This window comes from Bombina bombina, chromosome 9, assembly GCF_027579735.1.
Source record: "Bombina bombina isolate aBomBom1 chromosome 9, aBomBom1.pri, whole genome shotgun sequence".
In the NCBI taxonomy this organism is placed as follows: Eukaryota; Metazoa; Chordata; class Amphibia; order Anura; family Bombinatoridae; genus Bombina; species Bombina bombina.
Genome location: NC_069507.1, coordinates 109,815,883 through 109,840,760, shown reverse-complemented (window position 1 = coordinate 109,840,760; position 24,878 = coordinate 109,815,883). Strand labels below are relative to the sequence as shown.

Sequence of the window (24,878 nt, the reverse complement as noted above, 5' to 3'; positions counted from 1 at the left end):
GTAATACACAACTCTGACAAAGGAGGCAATATAGTAATATTGAACAAAGATGATTATTTTCAGGAAGCCCTCCGCCAATTGTCAAAAGAATCAGTGTATACTAGGTTAATTAGCAATCCTACATTAAGATTCAGGAAGGAGTTACTGCATCTAATAGAGGAAGGTGTTGCAATAGGAATATTTTCCAAACAGGATGTCAACACATTGGTCCCCGAGAATCCCATCACCCCCATTTTTTTACCATGTACCAAAGGTACATAAAAACAGTCGGTCACCACCTGGAAGGCCAATTGTCTCAGGTATAGGTTCCTTGTTTGAACCGCTAGCAGAATGGCTAGACAAAATATTACAACCCTTGGTTCAGAAACAATTTAGCTATCTAAAAGATACAGGTCACCTATTGGAAACTATGTAAAAGACCACACGGGGTGAGGGATTCTCTTGGATGGTAATTGACATCACTTCATTATATACGAGCATTCCACAGCACCTAGGAGTGCAGGCGGTAGACTTCTTTCTACAATGTGAAATGAATTTGGAACCAGCAGTTAGATGTTTCATCTCTGATATGCTCGATTTTCTACTATGACATAATTTTTTTATGTTTGATGATGACTATTTTTTGCAAATTTGCGGTACCGCGATGGGGGCTAAATTTGCCCCAATCATTTGCAAACTAATTTGTATCATGGTGGGAATTGGAGTAGATCTACAGAATTAACAATCCCTTAGTTGAAAAAACATCACTATATGTATGGTATATAGATGACTTGCTGAACCTCTAGATAACCTTAGTTTTGTTAACTATATGGGATATCCGAACAACAATAGATTTGGATTACAATTTACTGGTGTGTTTAGTAGGGAATCAGTGAACTACTTAGACCTTACTCTAAAAGGCTGTAATAAATGTATCATCACTAAAACATATAGGAAACCAACATCAGGTAATACCATATTACACGCCACATATGAAAATCCAAAACAGCTTATTAGGAGTATCCCCAAAAGCCAGTTTATCAGGTTGAGAAGAAACACAAAATCTGACAACATTTATAAACAACAGTCAGCAGAACTGAGAGACAGGTTAATCCACAGAGGCTACAACCAGGAAGAATTAGAACAGCAAAGGAAACAAATTAAATCCTACAAGAAGACCAATAGGATAATCAAAAACAAAAGTAGAGACAGTTTTACAGAACTTCTATTATTTTTACAACTGAGTACACTGAACAGTTTGACTCTATAGTCAAAATCCTTAGAAAACATTTACATATTGTAAAAGGAGATGAGGTACTCAAAGATAAGATAGACCTGTGTAAATTTTTCACTAAGAAACCATACACCTTAGCACAAGCCCTATCACCTAGCCTCATAAATAGGAATAACAGTTTTAAACAAACTAACTGGTTGTCTAAAAAAGGAAATTTTAGGTGTGGGGTGAGAGCATGCAAGATCTGTAACAGTTCTACTTTCAATTCAACAGCTAATGGGAATTCCCATAATATTAACTTTTATGCTAATTGCGGTACCAAGTATGTTGTGTACCTACTAACTTGTAAATACTGTAATGTTCAATACATGGGAAAAACCTTGAGAGGCCAAAACCAGATATAGTGAACATGTAAGGGATACCAAATATTACAACAAAGACTCTGACTCTGAGGCAGAGCACACTTCAAGGGTGTACACTTTACCAGCATAGCGCCCATGACAATTTAAATTATAGATATAAATACAAAGGATATAGGAGGCGCTATAGAGCTGTAGGATATATAGATAGATATATAGATATAAAATTGGCTGTATTAAACCAGCCTTTGGAAATCTAAAATTCACGTACCAAATCCCTTATATATTTAGTAATCAATAAAAGTATAATTTAATCGAGTGGCAATAAATCCTTATAGCTTAGACTTTATGGGTGTAAAATAAACCAGAAGGGCAGAGAACCAGGAGTCCTTACTGCATATAAAATAAAATTTATTGTCAAAATAAAACTAAATAATCAAATGTAATATTCAGTTAAAACATATTTAATTAAAACATATGCAATATTCAGTGAAACATAATCTTATTTGTTCAATGAATTCACAGCTAAAATACACAGCTAAAATAAAATAAAAGTAAAATCCAATACCATTCATACATACAAAAATCAGAACCGGTTAAGCCATTCAAACTATTTCAAACCTCTCAGATATTCGTTATGAGGATACAAATGATAGCTAGTGGAGAACACCTAAATACGCTTGTGTTCAAATCCTAAAATTATTGTCCCATGGGGATCCCCGGAAATTAATGTCCAGAATGACAATGTGGGTTTATGTTACTTTTCCAACTTTGTGATATTCGAGTCAGCGTCCCCAAATAGGACCGTTATATCTTTGGTCTCTCTTAATTCAAAACTTGGCCCCCGATGGTTTAAAAGTTCATTCCTTACTGTCCTCTTAAACACAGACAGTCAAATATATAAACAAAGCCAGGAGGCTTTCCTACCTCCTTTCAAATGTCCGCCCAAACGTGTCTGCCAACGGTCTCCTTACCTGGCCCGACACTCCGGCTGCTCCTTCAGATGTAAAACAGCGATGATCCAGTGAATTACGTCACCCGGTGTCCGGATCCTGGGTGACCACTTGCGCAAGTGTTAGTTACCACGGTTATTTCACAGGATGCCCTCTGCACTTCTGTACACCAGGGTACACAGAGTTCTGTCCAGCTCCAATTTTTCAGACGTTCACAAACAGTAGCAGGTAAGTCCTCTACGCGTTTCAACCCCTTTCCTGGGTCTTTTTCAAGATTGGTGGCAACATAAAATTGAAAAAAATATTTAACATAAACAATATGATATATGATATTTCACCAACCGCATATGTACAAAATTGTGCCACATTTCAGTGATTGCCCACAAGAATACCCTTGTTTTTACATTTTTTTTAATTGACTTGCACATGAAACATAGATATTGATATTGATGGCAGATAAGAGCCATAGGCCCAGCAAGTCTGCCCGACCTTACCTAACAGTATAAACTTATCTAGTTTGTAGGATAGCCCTATGCTTGTCCCATGCATTTTTAAAGTCCCCCACAGTGTTTGTTGCTACTACCTCTTGAGGAAGTTTATTCCATAAATCAATCACTCTTTCTGTAAAGAAGTGCTTCCTCAAATTACTTCTGAATCTACTACCCTTTAGCTTGAGCTCATGACCCCTTGTTCTTGAATTTTCCATTTTATGTAAAATACCCACAGCCTCAGTTTTACTAAACCCTTTAATGTACTTGAAAGTTGCTATCATATCACCTCTTTCCCTTCTCTCCTCTAAGCTATACATATTTAGGTCATTGAGCCTGAAATGAAGGGTTAATTCCAAGGGTATAAATGAGAGTATTCTCGTTAGGGAGACATGTCTATGAATAAGCGCCAGTAGGGGCGCAAAACGCGTCAGACATCTCACTTGTTGGCTGTCCCATGTCTTTTTGGCTTTCTATGGGCTATTTTAAAGCCATTTGGAATAAAGATTTGAATTTTTAATCTACTTTTCTTATCTCCAGAGTCGCTACTTTTGGGTCCTTTATTGCTACTCTTAGTTTGTAAGATCTTCAATATATCATCTTCATTTACCTTTATTGAGTTTGAACTATGTTGAATGTAAGACTGTCTAGTTTATAAACCTTTATAACAGACAATATTAATATGATAGCTGCTATTTGTAAGCTTATCTGGCCTTATTTATAAAGTTGCTAGGTGCAGGGAGGCATAGTGCTAAAATGACTGGTATTTTGGAGATCCGTTTACTGATAAATTAATGTTGTTGCTTGAGGCCTTTTTCTGTTTAGCCACATATTAAATAATACAGCCTCTAAGAGCCGCTTTAGTAGTTAACCAGTAAAAGAGAATTGGCGTAGAATTCAATTCAAAATAATTACATGTCTAGCAATGCTGACTTTAGACCTTAGCAGAAATATTCTGCAGACAACAAGGTTAGCCACAGTCATATTATCAGTATGAAGTGCATTGTTTTGCAGTTGTTATCAGCTAAAGCAAATTAGGGACAGATATGTAGAAGAGTTAGCCTTGAGAAGTCACCTGGGTGCAGTTCACGTTCTGGGAATTAGAAATTGCTTAATTTTCAGACCTAAATAACATCAAAAGGAGTCAAAATAAATTATGAAAGTATATTGCAATGTTGTTTCATTAGGTATAACTAAACCTCTTATATAAAAAAAATCTCAAGGTGTTTGCTTTCCCTTTAATGTAAATTCTAAACTTAAATGATGTACACAAATATAATGCATGGAAGTGCTTAGAAAGCATAAGTGGAGAGATCAGATTTAGACACAGATTTACAATACAATCAAAAATTAGCCTTTGTCAGTAAGATACAGGAGGTTGATGGGGGCCTATCACCGTTTTGTGGGTGGAGCTGTGTTGGGAGGGATGCGATTTTGGGTCATTAGTGGGCAGTATTCAAGTGTTTCTGGGTGGTTGGTGGGTGTGTCTGGGTGGTTGGTGGGTGTGTCTGGGTGGTCGGTGGGTGTGTCTGGGTGGTCTGTGGGTGTGTCTGTATGATTGGTGGGTGTGTATGGGTGGTCTGTGGGTGTGTCTGTGAGATTGGTGGGTGTGTCTGGGTGGTCTGGGTGGTCGGTGGGTGTGTCTGGGGGTTCTGTGGGTGTGTCTGGGTGGTTGGTGGCTAAGGGAAATTCTGTGAATAGGAAATGTGGGACAGAGCACAGAATCAGGGACTGTCCCTCTCAATTAGGGACAGTTTGGACGGAGATTGAGGCCTATATTTGTTTGTATTTATTATTTGAACATTTCAAAACATTTAACTTTTGGAGAATGTTAAAAGAATGACATAAAGGTTTAAATAAATTAAATAAAAACATTAACAATGTTTAAAAGAAAAAACATTTTATTACTTGGAACTTAATTGTTTCACCAATTTACTTATAATTTATTTCCCTGTTTTAAATATCTTTAGGAAAAGAACTATGTTTCAGAAGATTGTTGATGCTGCGGAGCAAATGCAATCAGAAGATGAAATTATAAAGTATATTATCACTGACCCCACCAAAAAGGAGATAATTATGTGAGTTGCCTAATTATTATTAATTAAAGGGACAGTAAAGTCAAATTAAACTTTCATGATTCAGAACATGCAATTTCAAACAACTTTCTAATTTACTTCTATCTGATTTCCCTTGCATACTTAGGTAGGCTCAGAAGCAGCAATGTACTATTAGGAAAGAGCTGCTGATTGGTGGCTGCACATATATTGCCATTGGCTTAGTGGATGTTATCAGCTCCCAGTAGTGCATTGTTGCTCCTTCAAAAAAGGATAACAAGAGAATGAAGCAAATTTGATTATAGAAGTAAATTGGAAATTTGTTAAAGATTACCTGCTCTATCTGAATTATGAAAGAAAACATTTGTGTTTAATGTCCCCTAAATATTGTTTATTTATTGCTTTTTCTGTAGAATGCTGTTTAACATATACATTTATAATTTCAGGGCAATGATGATGACTGGATGTGACTTGTCAGCAATAACAAAACCATGGGAGGTGCAGAGTAAGGTATGCAAGACACTAATTTAACGTATTGTAACAATCCTATATTTACACTACCTCTTTAAAAGGGACATGAAACCCCAAATTTTTCTTTCATGATTCAGATGGAGAATACAAATTTTAAAAAGTTATAACATTTGCATTATTTTCTTTGTTAAAGAGATATCCAGATATGTAGCGTACACATGTCTGCAGCACTACATGAAAGGAAACAGTGCTGCCCTCTAGTGCTCTTGCTAATGTATTACATTGTTGCAAAAGTGATGCCATATACTGCTGCAGACACGTGCACACTCCTGAACTTACCTCCCTGCTTTAACAAATAACAAGAAAAACATAATTTATGTAAGAACTTACCTGATAAATTCATTTCTTTCATATTGGCAAGAGTCCATGAGCTAGTGACGTATAGGATATACAATCCTACCAGGAGGGGCAAAGTTTCCCAAACCTTAAAATGCCTATAAATACACCCCTCACCACACCCACAATTCAGTTTAACGAATAGCCAAGTAGTGGGGTGATAAATAAAGGAGTAAAAAGCATCAACAAAGAAATTTGGAATAATTGTGCTTTATACAAAAAATCAAAACCACCATAAAAAGGGTGGGCCTCATGGACTCTTGCCAATTACATGAAAGAAAACAAGATTTATTTATCAGGTAAGTTTTTACATAAATCTTGTTTTCTTTCATGTAATTGGCAAGAGTCCATGAGCTAGTGACGTATGGGATATCAAATACCCAAGATGTGGAACTCCACGCAAGAGTCACTAGAGAGGGAGGGATAAAAATAAACAACAGCCATATGCTGAAAAATTAATCCACAACCCAAAATATAAGTTATTCTCATGAAGAAAAGAAAAACTTAAAACATCAGCAGAAGAATCAAACTGAAACGGCTGCCTGAAGAACTTTTCTAACAAAAACTGCTTCAGAAGAAGCAAATACATCAAAACGGTAGAATTTAGTAAATGTGTGCAAAGAGGACCAAGTCGCTGCTCTGCAAATCTGATCAACTGAAGCTTCATTCTTAAAAGCCCACGAAGTGGAAACTGATCTAGTAGAATGAGCTGTAATTCTCTGAGGCGGGGCTTGACCCAACTCCAAATAAGCTTGATGAATCAAAAGCTTTAACCAAGAAGCCAAGGAAATAGCAGAGGCCTTCTGACCTTTCCTATGACCAGAAAATATAACAAATAGACTAGAAGTCTTCCTGAAATCTTTAGTAGCTTCAACATAATATTTCAAAGCTCTTACCACATCCAAAGAATGTAAGGATCTTTCCAAAAGATTCTTAGGATTAGGACACATGGAAGGGACAACAATTTCTCTACTTATGTTGTTAGAATTCACAACCTTAGGTAAAAATTCAAATGACGTCCGCAAAACCGCCTTATCCTGATGAAATTTAGAAAAGGAGATTCACAAGAAAGAGCAGACACTCTTCTAGCAGAAGAGATGGACAAAAGGAACAACACTTTCCAAGAAAGTAGTTTAATGTCCAAAGAGTGCATAGGCTCAAACAGAGGAGCCTGTAATGCCTTCAAAACCAAATTAAGACTCCAAGGAGGAGAAATTGATTTAATGACGGGCTTAATACGAACTAAAGCATGTACAAAACAGTGAATATCAGGAAGTTTAGCAATCTTTCTGTGAAATAAAACTGAAAGAGCAGAGATTTGTCCCTTCAAGGAACTTGCAGACAAACCCCTATCCAAACCATCCTGGAGAAACTGTAAAATTCTAGGAATTCTAAAAGAATACCAAGAGAATTTATGAGAAGAACACCATGAAATGTAAATCTTCCAAACTCGATAATAAATCTTCCTAGAGACAGATTTACGAGCGTTTAACATAGTATTAATTACTGATTCAGAGAAACCTCTATGACTTAATACTAAGCATTCAATTTCCATACCTTCAAATTTAATGAATTGAGATCCTGATGGAAAAACGGACCTTGAGACAGTAGGTCCGGCTTTAACAGAAGTGGCCAAGGTTGGCAACTGGACATCCGAACAAGATCCGCATACCAAAACCTGTGGGGGCATGCTGGAGCCACCAGCAACACAAACGATTGTTCCATGATGATCTTGGAGATCACTCTCGGAAGAAGAACTAGAGGCGGGAAGATATAAGCAGGTTGATAACACCAAGGAAGTGTCAGCGCATCCACTGCTTCCGCCTGCAAATCCCTGGACCTGGACAGGTATCTGGGAAGTTTCTTGTTTAGATGAGAGGCCATCAGATCTATTTCTGGAAGACCCCATATCTGAACAATCTGAGAAAACACATCCGGATGGAGAGAACACTCCCCTGGATGCAAAGTCTGACGGCTGAGATAATCCGCCTCCCAATTGTCTACACCTGGGATATGAACCGCAGAAAATAGACAAGAGCTGGATTCCGCCCAAACAAGTATCCGAGATACTTCTTTAATAGCTTGGGGACTGTGAGTCCCACCCTGATGATTGACATATGCCACCATTGTGATATTGTCTGTCTGAAAACAAATGAACGGTTCTCTCTTCAACACAGGCCAAAACTGAAGAGCTCTGAGAATTGCACGGAGTTCTAAAATATTGATTGGTAATCTCGCCTCTTGAGATTTCCAAACTCCTTGTGCTGTCAGAGATCCCCAGACAGCTCCCAAACCTGAAAGACTTGCATCTGTTGTGATCACAGTCCAGGTTGGCCGAACAAAAAGAGGCCCCTTGAACTAAACGCTGGTGATTTAACCACCACGTCAGAGAGTGTCGAACATTGGGATTTAAGGATATTAATTGTGATATCTTTGTATAATCCCGGCACCATTGATTCAGCATGCAAAGCTGGATAGGTCTCATGTGAAAAGAGCAAAAGGAATTGCGTCCGATGCTGCAGTCATGAGGCCTAAAACTTCCATGCACATAGCCACTGAAGTGAATGACCGAGACTAAAGGTGCCGACATGCTGCAACCAATTTCAAACATCTCTTGTCTATTAGAGACAGAGTCATGGACACTGAATCTATCTGGAAACCTAAAAAGGTGACCCTTGTCTGAGGAATCAAAAAACTTTTTGGTAAATTGATCCTCCAACCATGTTTTCGAAGAAACAACACAAGTTGATTCGTGGGAGATTCTGCAGAACGTAAGACTGAGCTAGAGAGTAGGGCACCTAGAACCTTTGAAAAGATTCTTGGAGCTGTTGCTAGGCCAAATGGAAGAGCAACAAATTGGTAATGCTTGTCTAGAAAAGAGAATCTTAGGAACTGATAATGTTCTGGATGAATCGGAATATGAAGGTAAGCATCCTGCAAGTCTATTGTAGACATATAATGTCCTTGCTGAACAAAAGGCATAATAGTCCTTATAGTTACCATCTTGAAAGTTGGTACTCTTGCATAACGATTCAAAATTTTCAGATCCCGAACTGGTCTGAATGAATTTTCTTTCTTTGGGACAATGAATAGATTTGAATAAAACCCCAGGCCTTGTTCCTGAAAAGGAACCGGCATGATTATCCCTGAAAACTCCAGATCTGAAACACACTTCAGGAAAGCCTGAGCTTTTATTGGATTCACTGGGATGGGTGAGAGAAAAAATCTCCTCACAGGAGGTCTTACTCTGAATCCAATTCGGTACCCCTGAGAGACAATGCTCTGAATCCATTGATTTTGGACAGAATTTATCCAAACATCCTTGAAAAACCTTAATCTGCCCCCTACCAGCTGTGCTGGAATGAGGGCCGCACCTTCATGCGGACTTAGGGGCTGACTTTGGTTTCTTGAAAGGCTTGGATTTATTCCAATTTGAGGAAGGCTTCCAATTGGAAACAGATTCCTTGGGGGAAGGATTAGGTTTTTGTTCCTTATTTTGACGAAAGGAACGAAAACTATTAGAAGCCTTAGATTTACACTTAGGTTTTTTATCCTGAGGCAAAAAAACTCCTTTCCCCCCAGTAACAGTTGAAATAATAGAATCCAAGTGAGAACCATATAAATTATTACCTTGGAAAGAAAGAGATAATAATCTAGACTTAGATGTCATGTCAGCATTCCAGGATTTAAGCCACAAAGCTCTTCTAGCTAAAATAGCTAAAGACATGGATCTAACATCAATTTTGATAATATAAAAAATGGCATCACAAATAAAATGATTAGCATGTTGCAGTAAGCGAACAATGCTAGATATGTCAGAATCCAATTCTTGTTGCGCTAAATTCTCCAACCAAAAAGTTGAAGCAGCTGCAACATCAGCCAAAGTAATTGCAGGCCTAAGAAGATGACCTGAATATAAACAGGCTTTCCTTAGATAAGATTCAAGCTTCCTATCTAAAGGATTTTTAAAGGAAGTACTATCTGCCATAGGAATAGGGGTTCGTTTAGCAAGAGTAGAAATAGCTCCATCAACTTTGGGGATCTTTTCCCAAAACTCTATTGCAACCGCTGGTAAAGGATACAATTTTTTAAACCTTGCAGAAGGATTAAAAGGAGTACCTGGCTTATTCCATTCCTTAGAAATCATATCAGAAATAGCATCAGGAATAGGAAAAACCTCTGGAGTAAGCACAGTAGGTTTAAAAACAGCATTTAAACGTTTACTGGTTTTAAAATCAAGAGGACTAGCTTCCTCAATATCCAAAGTAATTAACACTTCTTTTAACAAAGAACGCATATACTCTATTTTAAATAAATAAGTAGGTTTGTCAGTGTCAATCTCTGAGGAAGCATCTTCTGAATCAGATAGATCCTCATCAGAAGTGGATAATTCATTATGTTGTCGGTCATTTGAAATTTCATCAACTTTATGAGAAGTTTTAAAAGACCTCTTATGCTTATTAGAAGGTGGAAATGCAGACAAAGCCTTCTGAATAGAATCAGTAACGAATTCTTTAAAATTCACAGGTATATCCTGTACATTAGAAGTTGAAGGAACTGCAACCGGTAATGTACTATTACAGATGGACACTCTATCTGCATGTAAAAGTTTATCATGACAACTAATACAAATGACATTAGGAGATATAATCTCCACAATTTTACAACAAATGCACTTAGCTTTGGTAGAACCAATGTCAGGCAACAAAGTTCCAGCAGATATTTCTGAGGCAGGATCAGGTTGAGACATCTTGCAGAATGTAAAAGATAAAACAACATATAAAGAAAAATTATCAATTTCCTTATATGACAGTTTCAGGAATGGGGAAAAATGCAAATAGCATAGCCCTCTGACTTAGAAAAAAGCAAGAGGCAAAAGCAACGGGGCAATAAATAATGAAAAAAGTTTGACATGCTTTTCGCGCAAAAAAAATCTTGCACCAAGAACGACGCAATAAAGTGTAGCATTTAGCTCACCCGCGAGCCTAAGACAGCCCGCAAATTAAAACAAGTAGTCAATTGAAAAAAAGACTAAACCCCAGGTAAGAAAAATATTTCTCAATATTAACTTTCCCAAATATGAAACTGACAATCTGCAAAAGGAAATACATGAACCTGACTCATGGCAAATATAAGTACAATACATATATTTAGAACTTTATATAAATGCATAAAGTGCCAAACCATAGCTGAGGTGTCTTAAGTAATAAAAAACATACTTACCAAAGACACCCATCCACATATAGCAGATAGCCAAACCAGTACTGAAACAGTTATCAGTAGAGGTAATGGTATATATAAGAGTATATCGTCGATCTGAAAAGGGAGGTAGTAGATGAATCTCTATGACCGATAACAGAGAACCTATGAAATAGACTCTCGTTAGGGAAATCACTGCATTCAATAGGTAATACTCTCCACGTCCCTCTGACATTCGCTGTACTCTGAGAGGAATCGGGCTTCAAAATACTGAGAAGTGCATGAAAAACGTAGAAATCTTAGCACAAACTTACTTCACCACCTCCATAGGAGGCAAAGTTTGTAAAACTGAATTGTGGGTGTGGTGAGGGGTGTATTTATAGGCATTTTGAGGTTTGGGAAACTTTGCCCCTCCTGGTAGGATTGTATATCCCATACGTCACTAGCTCATTGACTCTTGCCAATTACATGAAAGAAAGGAAGAAAATTTGATAATAGAAGTAAATTGGAAAGTTATTTAAAATTGTATGTTCTATCTCAATCATGAAAGACAAATTTTGAGTTTTATGTCCCTTTAAAGGGACACTGAACCCAATTTTTTCCTTTTGTTATTCAGATAGAGCATGCAATTTTAAGCAACTTTCTAATTTACTCCTATTATCAAATTTTCTTCATTCTCTTGGTATCTTTATTTGAATAGCAAGAATGTTTAGATGCTGGGCCATTTTTGGTGATGCCTTCTTTTTCAAATAAAGATAGCAAGAGAACAAAGAAAAATTGATAATAGGAGTAAATTAGAAAGTTGCTTAAAATTGCATGCTCTATCTGAATCATGAAAGAAAACATTTGGGTTCAGCGTCCCTTTAATGTCTGTTGCTGCCATAGTTCTTTTTCGATGGAATTGTAGACTCCACCTTCAAATACTGTTCATGAGATGCATTCTGACACAGTTTAAAAAAATGACTAATTTTGCTGTATTTTTGCATTTATTTAAAAACGAAACACAAGCGTCCCCTTAAACGAATTAAAAAAAAAAAAGGAACTGATGCCAAATTGCAGATGCAGCAAATGAGTTAAATCCATTACTATAAAGGCAGGAAATAGTTCAAAGGTTCAAATTTTCACTATTCAATAAATATATCTATTATAAATTGATTGATTCCTGTATCAGCTTCACTTTTGTTTTTGACCAATCCTGACCCAATAAAAAATATAGTACAAAATATTTTTTTTTGTGCTGCTGACTTGGAGCAGTATCACTTGCTACTAGTTTAACTTTATATAAAGGACCACTAAACACATTAAAATAGCACAATCAATAAATGCATAATACAGAGACAATGCAAAACCACAGTGTGAATTGTAGAGTAGATTTTTTTCTGACAAATGTCAAATTTAGTTATAATTTTCCTTCCTAATTCATCATGTGACAGCTATCAGCCAATCACAAAATGCATATACGTATATTCTGTGAAACTTGCACATGCTTAGTAGGAGCTGGTGCCTCAGAAAGTGTGCAAATAAAAAGAATGTGCACAGTTAGATAATGAAAGTGAATTGGAAAGTTGTTTAAAATGGTGTGCTCTATCTAAATCATGAAAGTTTAATTTTGACTTGACTATACCTTTAAAGAGACACAAAACCAATTTTTTTCTTTTATGATTCAGATAGGGCGTGTGCTTTCCAATATCTTACTATTATCTTACAATTATTATTGTTTTGTTCCTTTGATATCCTTTGTTGAAAGGGATACCTAGGTAGACTCAAAACTGATGATTGGTGGTTGCACATTTATGCCTAATGTTATTGGCTCACCCAATGCATTTAGCTAGCTCCCTGTAGTTCACTGCTGCTTCTTCAACAAAGATACCAAGAGAATAAAGAAAAATAGATAATAGAAGTAAATTGGAAAGTTGTTTAAAATCACATGCACTCTCTGAATCATAAAAGAACATTTTTGGGTTTTGTGTTCCTTTAAATTTAAGCTGCTGTTCAGCTGCTCCTCTGCTGCCCCGAAATGTTCTCTGTAGGAAATAAAGAATTAACATATTTTCCGTTAACAAAGGAATGATGCTGTCAAAATTATGCCACGCCAGATATCCCCAGGAACTAAAGTTGGACAAAAAATATGAATGATGAATGATTTGTCTGAAACAGTCACATGTCTACTGTCCACTGACTAATTTATTTTTCCATCTATGGTAATTTAAAAAACGAAAGGGATAGTAAACACCAAGGGGCCGATTTACTAATGTGCAGACAGACATCGATAAATGCAGACAGCATACGCTGTCGGCATTTATCATTGCACAAGCATTTCTAGTGAAATGCTTGTGCAATGCCGTCCCCTGCACATTCGCAATCAACCCAATCGTATCCGATCGTGCGGATTGCTGTCTGCCGCCTCATAGGTGGCAGACGAGTTAAGGAGCAGCGGTCTTGCGACCATTGCTTTTTAACTTCCGCTTCAGGCAGAACTAAAGCGGAGTGGGTCGAAAGCAGCATGCGCTGCTTCATAAATCGACCCCCAAAAATGTTATTGTTTAAAAAGAGAGATAATCCCTGTATTTACCATTCCCCAGTTTTGCATAAACAACACTGTTGTAGAAATACACTTTTTACCTCTGTAATTACCCTGTATCTAATCTTCTGCCGACTGACTCCTTATCTCAGATCTTTTGACAGACTTGCATTTCAGGCAATTAGTGTTGACTCTTAAATAACTTTGCATGCGTGAGCACAATGTTATTTATATCAAACACATGAACTAACACCCTCTAGCTGTGAAAAACTGTCAAATGCATTCAGATAAGAGGCGGCCTTCAAGGGCTTAGAAATTAGCATATGAGCCTACCTAGGTTTAGCTTTAAACTAAGAATACCAAGAGAACAACGCAATTTTTTTTTATAAAAGTAAATTAGAAAGTTGTTTAAAATTACATGCCCTATCTGAATCATGAAAGTTTAATTTGGACTTTACTATCCCTTTAACTCCTAAACTTATGTTGCTTAACTCTCATGTTCTTTGGTCTATGCTTCGCACTGTTGCCCTTTATTCCATTTTCTCCAGCACATTTATTTTTAAACACGTGCTTAAGCCCAGAGTATTCTCTATTAAACCTACAAGCATGTACATCATCTAAACAAAAGCAGCTTTTGAATTATTATTATTTTAATTCTTTTTTTTTCCATTCTTTTTTAGGTTGCCCTCATGGTAGCAAACGAGTTCTGGGAACAAGGAGATTTAGAGAGAACGGTGCTTGAGCAACAACCTATTGTAAGACAATGAATTTAGCGGGCAATGCCACACTTTAGTAATGTCGTTTATGTTTATTATATTTATGAAATAGTTTAGAGCTCATGTTTCAGATGTTTTTACTTATGCCTAGGTATGTTCATCAGAGTTGTAAAATAGAAAAAAAGGAAGTAACTGTCTGGGTGCATGGAGCGCTGTAACTTAGCTGCCCACAACTCGATTTAGTCAGAAATGGTGACCAATATTTCAAGAACCACATCCTACATTAAATGTTATTTCATATACAATAATGATCAGGTGTCACAAAGGTCTCTATTGAGACTGGGCCAGCATCTCTAAGGGGCCCATCTGGCTCTGCAATGAGTACTGGCAATACTACAGGGTGTCCTGGTGGGACCCAGGCTCTCCCTACATCCTGCCTGGCCTCTCTGTGAGTGCCCTGCTAAACAGAGCTCAGTTAAAAGGGACATTATACACTAGATTTTTCTTTACATAAATGCCATTTATATAATAGCCCATCTGGGAGTGTTTTTGTAAAAAATGTATAGTTTTGCTTATTTTAAAATAACATTGTGCTGATTTTCAGACTCCTTACCAAGCCCCAACGTTTTAGATGTATATTGATGTCTACAGACTTCAGAATACTTCTGTTTGTATAATTGTTTTTTTTCATATGCAGGGGAGGGGGAGGTTCTGCTATCAGCCCCTTTCAGTGGGTGTCTCAGGCTTATCTCATTAAAGGGACAGTAAACCTTAAAAATAATGTTATATAATTCTGCACATAGTGCAGAATTATATAACATTATTTAGGTGCTATAGCTATAAATGCGTTTTTTACCTTTTATTTTTTTTTAAAATATGGCGCTTTTACAGACCCGCTCTCTGCTCTCTGCTGAGCGGGTCTGTTATATTTAGTCAGCGCATCGGGCCAGCTGTATAGTCACAGCCCGGCCCGACCGCGCCATAGCACTAAGTGCAGCTCGCTCCTGTGACAGGAGCGAGCTGCACTTAGTCTTATGGCGCGGTCGGGCCGGGCTGTGACTATACAGCTGGCCCGATGCGCTGACTAAATATAACAGACCCGCTCAGCAGAGAGCAGAGAGCGGGTCTGTAAAAGCGCCATATTTTAAAAAAAATAAAAGGTAAAAAACGCATTTATAGCTATAGCACCTAAATAATGTTATATAATTCTGCACTATGTGCAGAATTATATAACATTATTTTTAAGGTTTAGTGTCCCTTTAACAGTGTTAAATTGGGAGCTTCTAAGTAAGTTTTTAAAAGGTTTTTACACTGGATTTTTATATCAGAATCTGTGCATATTATTCTATATAGTAGTGTCTATTAAATGCAGTTAAATTAAAATTAGTGTATACGGCCCCTTTAAGGAAAGTGTATGGATTTTTTTTTTCAATATGGCGGCAGGATTCCAAACATGGCTGCCACAGTGTTGCTGTACAGAAAAACCCTATTTGTACAGGAAGACTGTGCAAGTGCATATCCTCTGGTGCAGTCTAACAAATTGAAAGGATGTCTCACATCCACAAAGAAGCAGTTCTTCTTTTCTTTGTGACAAATTCTGCTGATTACAAACATTCAGAAAGGACTTTGTTGAGAGAAATAGTTGAATTGTGAGACCCATCCCTTCGCCTTCGCCCTGAGACCCAGTGAAGTCTAGTTACGACTCTACTTCAACGGTTGAATAAATATAACAGTTTACCTTAGACTGGCAGTCACTGCAAACTGGAAATCTCAAGTAAATCAGTGCAGTACTTTTAAATTATAATTTTTTTTAAAAAATGACCTTTTCTAATTTCTATATGACAATAGGAGGTTGTTTAAAAGGTTCTTCATTCAAACTACTGTACTAAACCTCATGAAATATGTCATATAGAAAGATCTAGTGTGGGAAAGATTTACCATCTTAATTGTATAAAAATAGGCTCAATATATTCAGAGATACAAAGTCTTATATTTGGGTTATAAAGATGCTTCCTCGTATGCTCAGCAGAGGAAAAATTGCCAAACTATATTAGGTGGTCATAACTTTATACTGATATTTGCCAAAACATCAAACCAGAGAAAGACCCTTTTTTTCTTTGAATTATTTGTTAAATGGGTAAGGGATGCAGTCATATTTCTAGTGGCACTTACCTGCAATATGTTTGTGTACATCATTTAAACACTTTAAGATTTTTATATGTATGTATATTAGATGTTTAGTTATACGTAATCAACTTTGTAATATACTTTCATGATTTATTTCCCTGCCCCCCTTTTGATGTTATTTACGTCTAAAAATTGAGCAATTTCTAATTCCCTGAACGTAAACTGCACCCAGATGACTTCTCAAGGCTAACTCTTCTACATATCTGTCCCTAATTGGCTTTAGCTGATAACAAATGCAAAACAATGTACTTCATACTGATATTATGACTGTGGCTAGCCTTGAAGTTTGTGGACTAAAGCCCAGATTGGCTCCTCCAAATAAGGCAAATTTTGGGTTGAGTTTGGCTACTGAAAAATAATTGCAGTAAAAGGATGTTAATTTGTTTTTAAAGCTTTAAGACTTGACTAATATGTTATTCTATAGCAACACAAAATAAATGTCTTGAAATAACAAGGTGTTTACTGTCCTTTTGAAGGACCAGTAAATACAAAAGATTTGCATAATCAACAAAGCATGATAAAAAGACAATGTAATAGCATTTAGTTGGAACTTTAAATGAGTAGTAGATTTTTTTCTGACAAATTTTAAAGCTATGTCTATTTCCACTCCCCCCCTGTATCATGCGACAGCCATCAGCCAATCACAAATGCATATATGTATATTCTGTGAATTCTAACACATGCTCAATAGGAGCTGGTGACTCAAAAAGTGTAAATATAAAAAGACTGTGCACATTTTGTTAATGGAACTAAATTGGAAAGTTGTTTAAAATTGCATGCTCCATCTGAATCATGTAAGTTTAATCATTTTGACTTGAGTGTCCCTTTAAAGGAACATAATAATTCATGCTAAATCACTTGAAAGCTGTAAAAATATCACCTGAACATCTATATGTAAAAAAGGAAGATATTTTACCTCACAATTTCCTCAGCTCACCAGAGTAAGTGTTCTGTAAAAAGTTATCTCCCTTACAAGTCCCAGGAAAGGCATACTGATTTGCTGCTTAAAGTCCTTTACAATAGAGTGTGAATACTTAGGACATTGTAAGGTAAAATATCTTTCTTTTTTACATAGAGATGTTCAGGTGATATTTTCTAATCAGCTCTTAAACTCTCTGGTGGCAAGCGGTGCAAGAGATCACCAGGTTTCCCAGTGATTCTCTGCATTCTAGGGGAAGAAGCGACCTCTCATTTAAAACAGGGGTTTTGTCCATTTTCTAATAAGAGAACACTTTATCCCTTTATGTCAAGCAGGGGAAGATAGCCCCGGACATCCAATCAAAACAACAGTTTAACTAATGCAAGTGAATACCAAAGACAGAGATAGGCTCTTGCCTGAGTTAGGAAATTATATATACTGTACATATCTACATACCATATATTTCATTTAGTTAAATGGGAATGAAACTCAAATTTAAACTCATGTTTCAGATCGAGCAAGCAATTAAAGAGAAAAAAATCAGTTTGCTTTTATTTACAAATTTACTTTGTTCCCTTGTTATCCTTTGTTATAAACAAAGATTTCACACTGATGTCATTTAGTTCTCTGGACACATGCAGATTCCTGAGCCTACCTATTTAAGCAATTCAACAATGTTATACAATTTCAAGCACTGTATGGCATCAGTGTTTGCAACAACGTATAACGTTGTTACAAACATTATTGCAAATTGCTGCCATATAGTGATCCAGAGACATACACACTCCTCAGCCTACCTAGGCAAGCTATTCAACAAAGGATACAAAGACAACAAAGTACATTTGATAATAGAAGTAAAATCGATTGGTCTATCTAAATTATGATAGTTTAATTTTGAGTTTGATTTATGTTTCGCACGATTCCAAAAATGAAATGAATTTTAACACATTTGTTTGTTCGAATCGAATTTCGAATGTTTACATAACATTCTAACGTTTGAGTTTCGAATGTTCGGTTTCGAATTTTACGATTACATTTGAAAATATTTGTTTTGAAAAATTTGAATTTATATATTTGTAATAGTATTTCTATAATGCTTTATTTAAATGTAATACTCAAACGAAATAGAAACAATCAAATTGATATATTTGTATCTATTATGTATCAATTTACTAGATACCCTACCACATGAATTATTGAACTTCTGAATACTATTTGCTAAATAGAATGTTAAATTCGAAATTTCGAATGTGGACATTCGATCTAATTATAAACATTCAAATTCAAAAGTGACATTCAAAAACTGTAAATAGCATTCGATTATAGAATTTTTAAGAATATTCATTTGTATCGACATTCGGATTTGTAATTCGAATTTCGGTAATAACATTCAAATTCGGAAATTTACACATTCGCCCATCCCTACTTTTAAATAGAGATTTTAATAAGCAGAATATGGGGTATAATGTGAAAAATAACACACTTCTTGGTTAATTTCAGCCTATGATGGATAGAAACAAGGCAGAGGAGTTACCCAAGCTCCAAGTTGGTTTCATTGATTTTGTATGCACATTTGTTTACAAGGTAAGTGTCCTTCACTCCAGAGAATGCAGTGAAATAGAGGAACAAAACAACTAAACACAGAAGAATAGCTCAATCAGTAAATAAAAACACAATGCAAAAGCACTTCATTTGAATCTCATATGAGTAGTAGATTTCTTTCTAGTACATTTTAAAGTTAGTTATATTTTCCCTCCCACTGCATCATGTGACAGCCATCAGCCAATCACAAAATGCATATACATATATTCTGTGAATTCTTGCACATGCTCAGTAGGAGCTGGTGCCTCAGAAAGTGTGCATATAAAAAAAAAGATTGTGCACATTTAGATAATAGAAGTGAATTGGAAATGTGTTTAAAATTGTGTGCTCTATCTAAACAGTGAAAGTTTTGACTTGAGTGTTCCTTTAAATACAATAGAACTGCATAATCATCAAACACATAATAAAAATACAATGCAATAGCACTTACAAAATTTTAAATGAAAAGTTATTTTCTGACAAATTTCAAAATATACTTCAATTTGCCGGTCTCCTGTATAATGTAACAGCTATAAGCCAATCACAAACTCATATACACCCATATACATATGACACTGTGAACTTTTACACATGTTCAGTTATACCTTTATATTTTAAGGTCTGCATGAAAAACATGAATTATCATCAAGCATATATCAGAATAAAACATAACTATATCTGGAGCATAGAAGAAAAATATGAGCAGGGAAAATGGAGGCATGTATAGACCAATTATTACATTTGCTTCATTCTCTTGGTATTCTTTGTTTAAAAGCATACTTAGGTAGGCTTAGGAGCAGCACGACACTTGTGGAAGCTAGCTGGTGATTGGTGGACTGCACATATCTGGCTCTTGTCATTAGCTCACCAGATCTGTTCAGCTAGCTCCTAGAAGTGCATTGCTGTTTCTGAGGTTTACTCTTCTACAAAGGATAGCAAGAGAATAAAGCAAATTTGATTTAAAAAAGTAAGTTGGAAAGGTGTTTAACAATGTATGCTCTATCTGAAATATTAAAGTTTAATCTTGACTTAACTGTCCCTTTAATGTGTCACTTCTAATACTCTTTAGGTGCCTCTTCAGCATTTTAACAGAATTTATATTTTGTTGTTGATATTTCTCCAACATTGGTGTGTCCGGTCCACGGCATCATCCTTACTTGTGGGATATTCTCTTCCCCAACAGGAAATGGCAAAGAGTCCCAGCAAAGCTGGTCACATGATCCCTCCTAGGCTCCGCCCACCCCAGTCATTCTCTTTGCCGTTGCACAGGCAACATCTCAACGGAGATGGTTAAGAGTTTTTTGGTGTTTAAATGTAGTTTTTATTCTTCTATCAAGTGTTTGTTATTTTAAAATAGTGCTGGTATGTACTATTTACTCTGAAATAGAAAAGGATGAAGATTTCTGTTTGTAAGAGGAAGATGATTTTAGCAGACAGTAACTAAAATCGGTTGCTGTTTCCACATAGGACTGTTGAGATGAAGTAACTTCAGTTGGGGGAAACAGTTAGCAGACTTTTCTGCTTAAGGTATGACTAGCCATATTTCTAACAAGACTGTGTAATGCTGGAAGGCTGTCATTTCCCCTCATGGGGACCGGTAAGCCATTTTCTTAGTCAAAAACAAACAGAATAAAGGGCTTATTATGGGCTAAAAAAAAAACAAAAACTGGTAGACATTTTTATGGGCTAAATCGATTGCTTTATTTGTGCATATTATTCAGATTTAGGCTAATAATTGGCATTTATAATCTTGGGGAACGTTTATAAAACGGCAGGCACTGTATTGGACACCTTTTTCAGTCAGGAGGCCTTTCTAGTCATAGACTGAGCCTCATTTTCGCGCCATTAATGCGCAGTTGTTTTTTGAGAGCAGGGCATGCAGATGCATGTGTGAGGATCTAAGAATCTCTGAAAAAGCTTTTAGAAGGCGTCATTTGGTATCGTATTCCCCTCAGGGCTTGGTTGGGTCTTAGCAAAGACTATATCTGGGACTGTATAGGGGTTAAATTGAAAAACGGCTTAGGTTCCGTTATTTTAAGGGTTAAAGCTCTGAAATTTGGTGTGCAATACTTTTAAGGCTTTAAGACACTGTGGTGAAATTTTGGTAATTTTTGAACAATTCCTTCATACTTTTTCACATATTCAGTAATAAAGTGTTTTCTGTTTGAAATTTAAAGTGACAGTAACGGTTTTATTTTAAAACGTTTTTTGTGCTTTGTTGACAAGTTTAAGCCTGTTTAACATGTCTGTACCTTCAGATAAGCTATGTTCTATATGTATGAAAGCCAATGTGTCTCCCCATTTAAATTTATGTGATAATTGTGCCATAGCGTCCAAACAAAGTAAGGACAGTACTGCCACAAATAATGATATTGCCCAAGATGATTCCTCAAATGAGGGGAGTAAACATGATAGTACATCATCTCCTACTGTGTCTACACCAGTTTTGCCCATGCAGGAGGCCCCTAGTACATCTAGTGCGCCAATACTTATTACCATGCAACAATTAACGGCTGTAATGGATAACTCCATAGCAAATCTTTTATCCAAAATGCCTACTTATCAGAGAAAGCGCGATTGCCCTGTTTTAAACACTGAAGAGCAAGAGGACGCTGATGATAATTGTTCTGTCATACCCTCACACCAATCTGAAGGGGCCATGAGGGAGTTTTTGTCTGAGGGAGAAATTTCAGATTCAGGAAAAATTTCTCATCAAGCTGAACCTGATGTTGTGACATTTAAATTTAAATTAGAACATCTCCGCGTACTGCTTAAGGAGGTGTTATCTACTCTGGATGATTGTGACAATTTGGTCATTCCAGAGAAATTATGCAAGATGGACAGGTTCCTAGAGGTTCCGGTGCTCCCCGACGCTTTTCCTATACCCAAGCGGGTGGCGGACATAGTAAATAAAGAGTGGGAAAAGCCCGGCATACCTTTTGTTCCTCCCCCTATATTTAAGAAATTATTTCCTATGGTCGACCCCAGAAAGGACTTATGGCAGATAGTCCCCAAGGTCGAGGGGGCAGTTTCTACTCTATACAAACACACTACTATTCCTATCGAAGATAGTTGTGCTTTCAGAGATCCTATGGATAAAAAATTGGAAGGTTTGCTTAAAAAGATTTTTGTACAGCAAGGCTACCTTCTACAACCAATTTCATGCATTGTTCCTGTCACTACGGCAGCGTGGTTCTGGTTCGAGGAACTAGAAAAGTCGCTCAGTAGAGAAACTCCATATGAGGAGGTTATGGACAGAGTTCACGCACTTAAATTGGCTAACTCTTTTATTTTAGATGCCGCTTTGCAATTAGCAAAATTAGCGGCGAAAAATTCAGGGTTTGCTATCGTGGCGCGCAGAGCGCTTTGGCTAAAGTCTTGGTCAGCGGATGTGTCATCCAAGACAAAATTGCTTAACATTCCTTTCAAAGGTAAAACTTTATTTGGACCTGATTTGAAAGAGATTATTTCAGACATCACTGGGGGAAAGGGCCACGCCCTTCCACAGGATAGGTCTTTTAAGGCTAAAAATAAACCTAATTTTCGTCCCTTTCGCAGAAATGGACCAGCCTCTAATTCTGCATCCTCTAAGCAAGAGGGTAATGCCTCACAACCCAAACCAGCCTGGAAACCAATGCAAGGCTGGAACAAGGGTAAGCAGGCCAAGAAGCCTGCCACTGCTAACAAAACAGCATGAAGGAGTAGCCCCCGATCCGGGACCGGATCTGGTGGGGGGCAGACTTTCTCTCTTTTCTCAGGCTTGGGCAAGAGATGTTCAAGATCCTTGGGCGCTAGAAATAGTTTCTCAAGGTTATCTCCTGGAATTCAAGGAACTACCCCCATGGGGAAGGTTCCACAAGTCTCACTTATCCTCAAACCAAATAAAGAGACAGGCATTCTTACATTGTGTAGAAGACCTGTTAAAGATGGGAGTGATACACCCAGTTCCAATAAAGGAACAAGGAATGGGATTTTATTCCAATCTGTTCGTAGTTCCCAAAAAAGAGGGAACGTTCAGACCAATTTTGGATTTGAAGATCCTAAACAAATTTCTCAGGGTACCATCGTTCAAAATGGAAACCATTCGAACGATTCTACCCACCATCCAGGAAAGTCAATTTATGACTACCGTGGATCTAAAGGATGCGTACCTACATATCCCTATCCACAAGGAACATCATCAGTTCCTAAGGTTCGCTTTTCTGGACAAACATTACCAGTTTGTGGCTCTTCCATTCGGATTAGCCACTGCTCCAAGGATTTTCACAAAGGTTCTAAGCGGTTCTAAGACCAAGGGGCATTGCAGTAGTACCTTACTTGGACGACATTCTAATACAAGCGTCGTCCCTGTCAAAGGCAAAGGCTCATACGGACATCGTTCTAGCCTTTCTCACATCTCACGGATGGAAGGTGAACAAAGAAAAGAGTTCTCTGTCCCCGTCAACAAGAGTTCCCTTCTTGGGAACAATAATAGATTCCTTAGAAATGAGGATTTTTCTGACAGAGGTCAGAAAATCAAAACTTCTAAGCTCTTGTCAAGTGCTTCATTCTGTTCCTCGTCCTTCCATAGCGCAGTGCATGGAAGTAATAGGATTGATGGTTGCAACAATGGACATAGTTCCCTTTGCACGAATTCATCTAAGACCATTACAACTGTGCATGCTCAAACAGTGGAATGGGGATTATTCAGACTTGTCTCCAATGATTCAAGTAGATCAAAAGACCAGAGATTCACTCCGTTGGTGGCTGACCCTGGACCATCTGTCTCAGGGAATGAGCTTCTGCAGGCCAGAGTGGGTCATTGTCACGACCGACGCCAGTTTAGTGGGCTGGGGTGCGGTCTGGGAATCCCTGAAAGCTCAGGGTCTATGGTCTCGGGAGGAGTCTCTTCTCCCGATAAACATTCTGGAACTGAGAGCGATATTCAATGCTCTCAGAGCTTGGCCTCAACTAGCAAAGGCCAAATTCATAAGGTTCCAATCAGACAACATGACGACTGTTGCTTATATCAATCATCAAGGGGGAACAAAGAGTTCCCTGGCGATGAAAGAAGTGACCAAAATAATTCAATGGGCGGAGGATCACTCCTGCCACTTGTCTGCGATCCACATCCCAGGAGTGGAAAATTGGGAAGCGGATTTTCTGAATCGTCAGACATTTCATCCGGGGGAGTGGGAACTCCATCCGGAAATCTTTGCCCAAATAACTCAATTATGGGGCATTCCAGACATGGATCTGATGGCGTCTCGTCAGAACTTCAAGGTTCCTTGCTACGGGTCCAGATCCAGGGATCCCAAGGCGACTCTAGTAGATGCACTAGTAGCACCTTGGACTTTCAACCTAGTTTACGTATTCCCACCGTTTCCTCTCATTCCCAGGCTGATAGCCAGGATCAATCAGGAGAGGGCCTCGGTGATCTTGATAGCTCCTGCGTGGCCACGCAGGACTTGGTATGCAGACCTGGTGAATATGTCATCGGCTCCACCATGGAAGCTACCTTTGAGACAGGACCTTCTTGTTCAAGGTCCATTCGAACACCCAAATCTGGTCTCCCTCCAACTGACGGCTTGGAGATTGAACGCTTGATTCTATCAAAGCGTGGGTTTTCAGATTCGGTGATAGATACTCTGGTTCAGGCCCGAAAACCTGTAACTAGAAAAATTTACCATAAAATATGGAAAAAATATATCTGTTGGTGTGAATCCAAAGGATTCCCATGGAATAAGATAAAAATTCCTAAGATTCTCTCCTTTCTTCAAGAAGGTTTGGAGAAAGGATTATCTGCAAGTTCTCTAAAGGGACAGATCTCTGCTTTATCGGT

General features: G+C 37.5%; 1 protein-coding gene across 1 annotated transcript in view; it reads left to right on the top strand.

Annotated features, from left to right (window-relative positions):
• The window catches only part of PDE6C (phosphodiesterase 6C), a 240,417-nt gene that overhangs the window by 199,955 nt on the left and 15,584 nt on the right, over nucleotides 1–24,878 (top strand). The window contains exons 17-20 of the mRNA XM_053692915.1: nucleotides 4,984–5,091; nucleotides 5,514–5,577; nucleotides 14,335–14,409; nucleotides 18,977–19,060. Coding sequence (XP_053548890.1) covers nucleotides 4,984–5,091; nucleotides 5,514–5,577; nucleotides 14,335–14,409; nucleotides 18,977–19,060 — 331 coding nt within the window. The remainder of the gene's footprint in view (nucleotides 1–4,983; nucleotides 5,092–5,513; nucleotides 5,578–14,334; nucleotides 14,410–18,976; nucleotides 19,061–24,878) is intronic.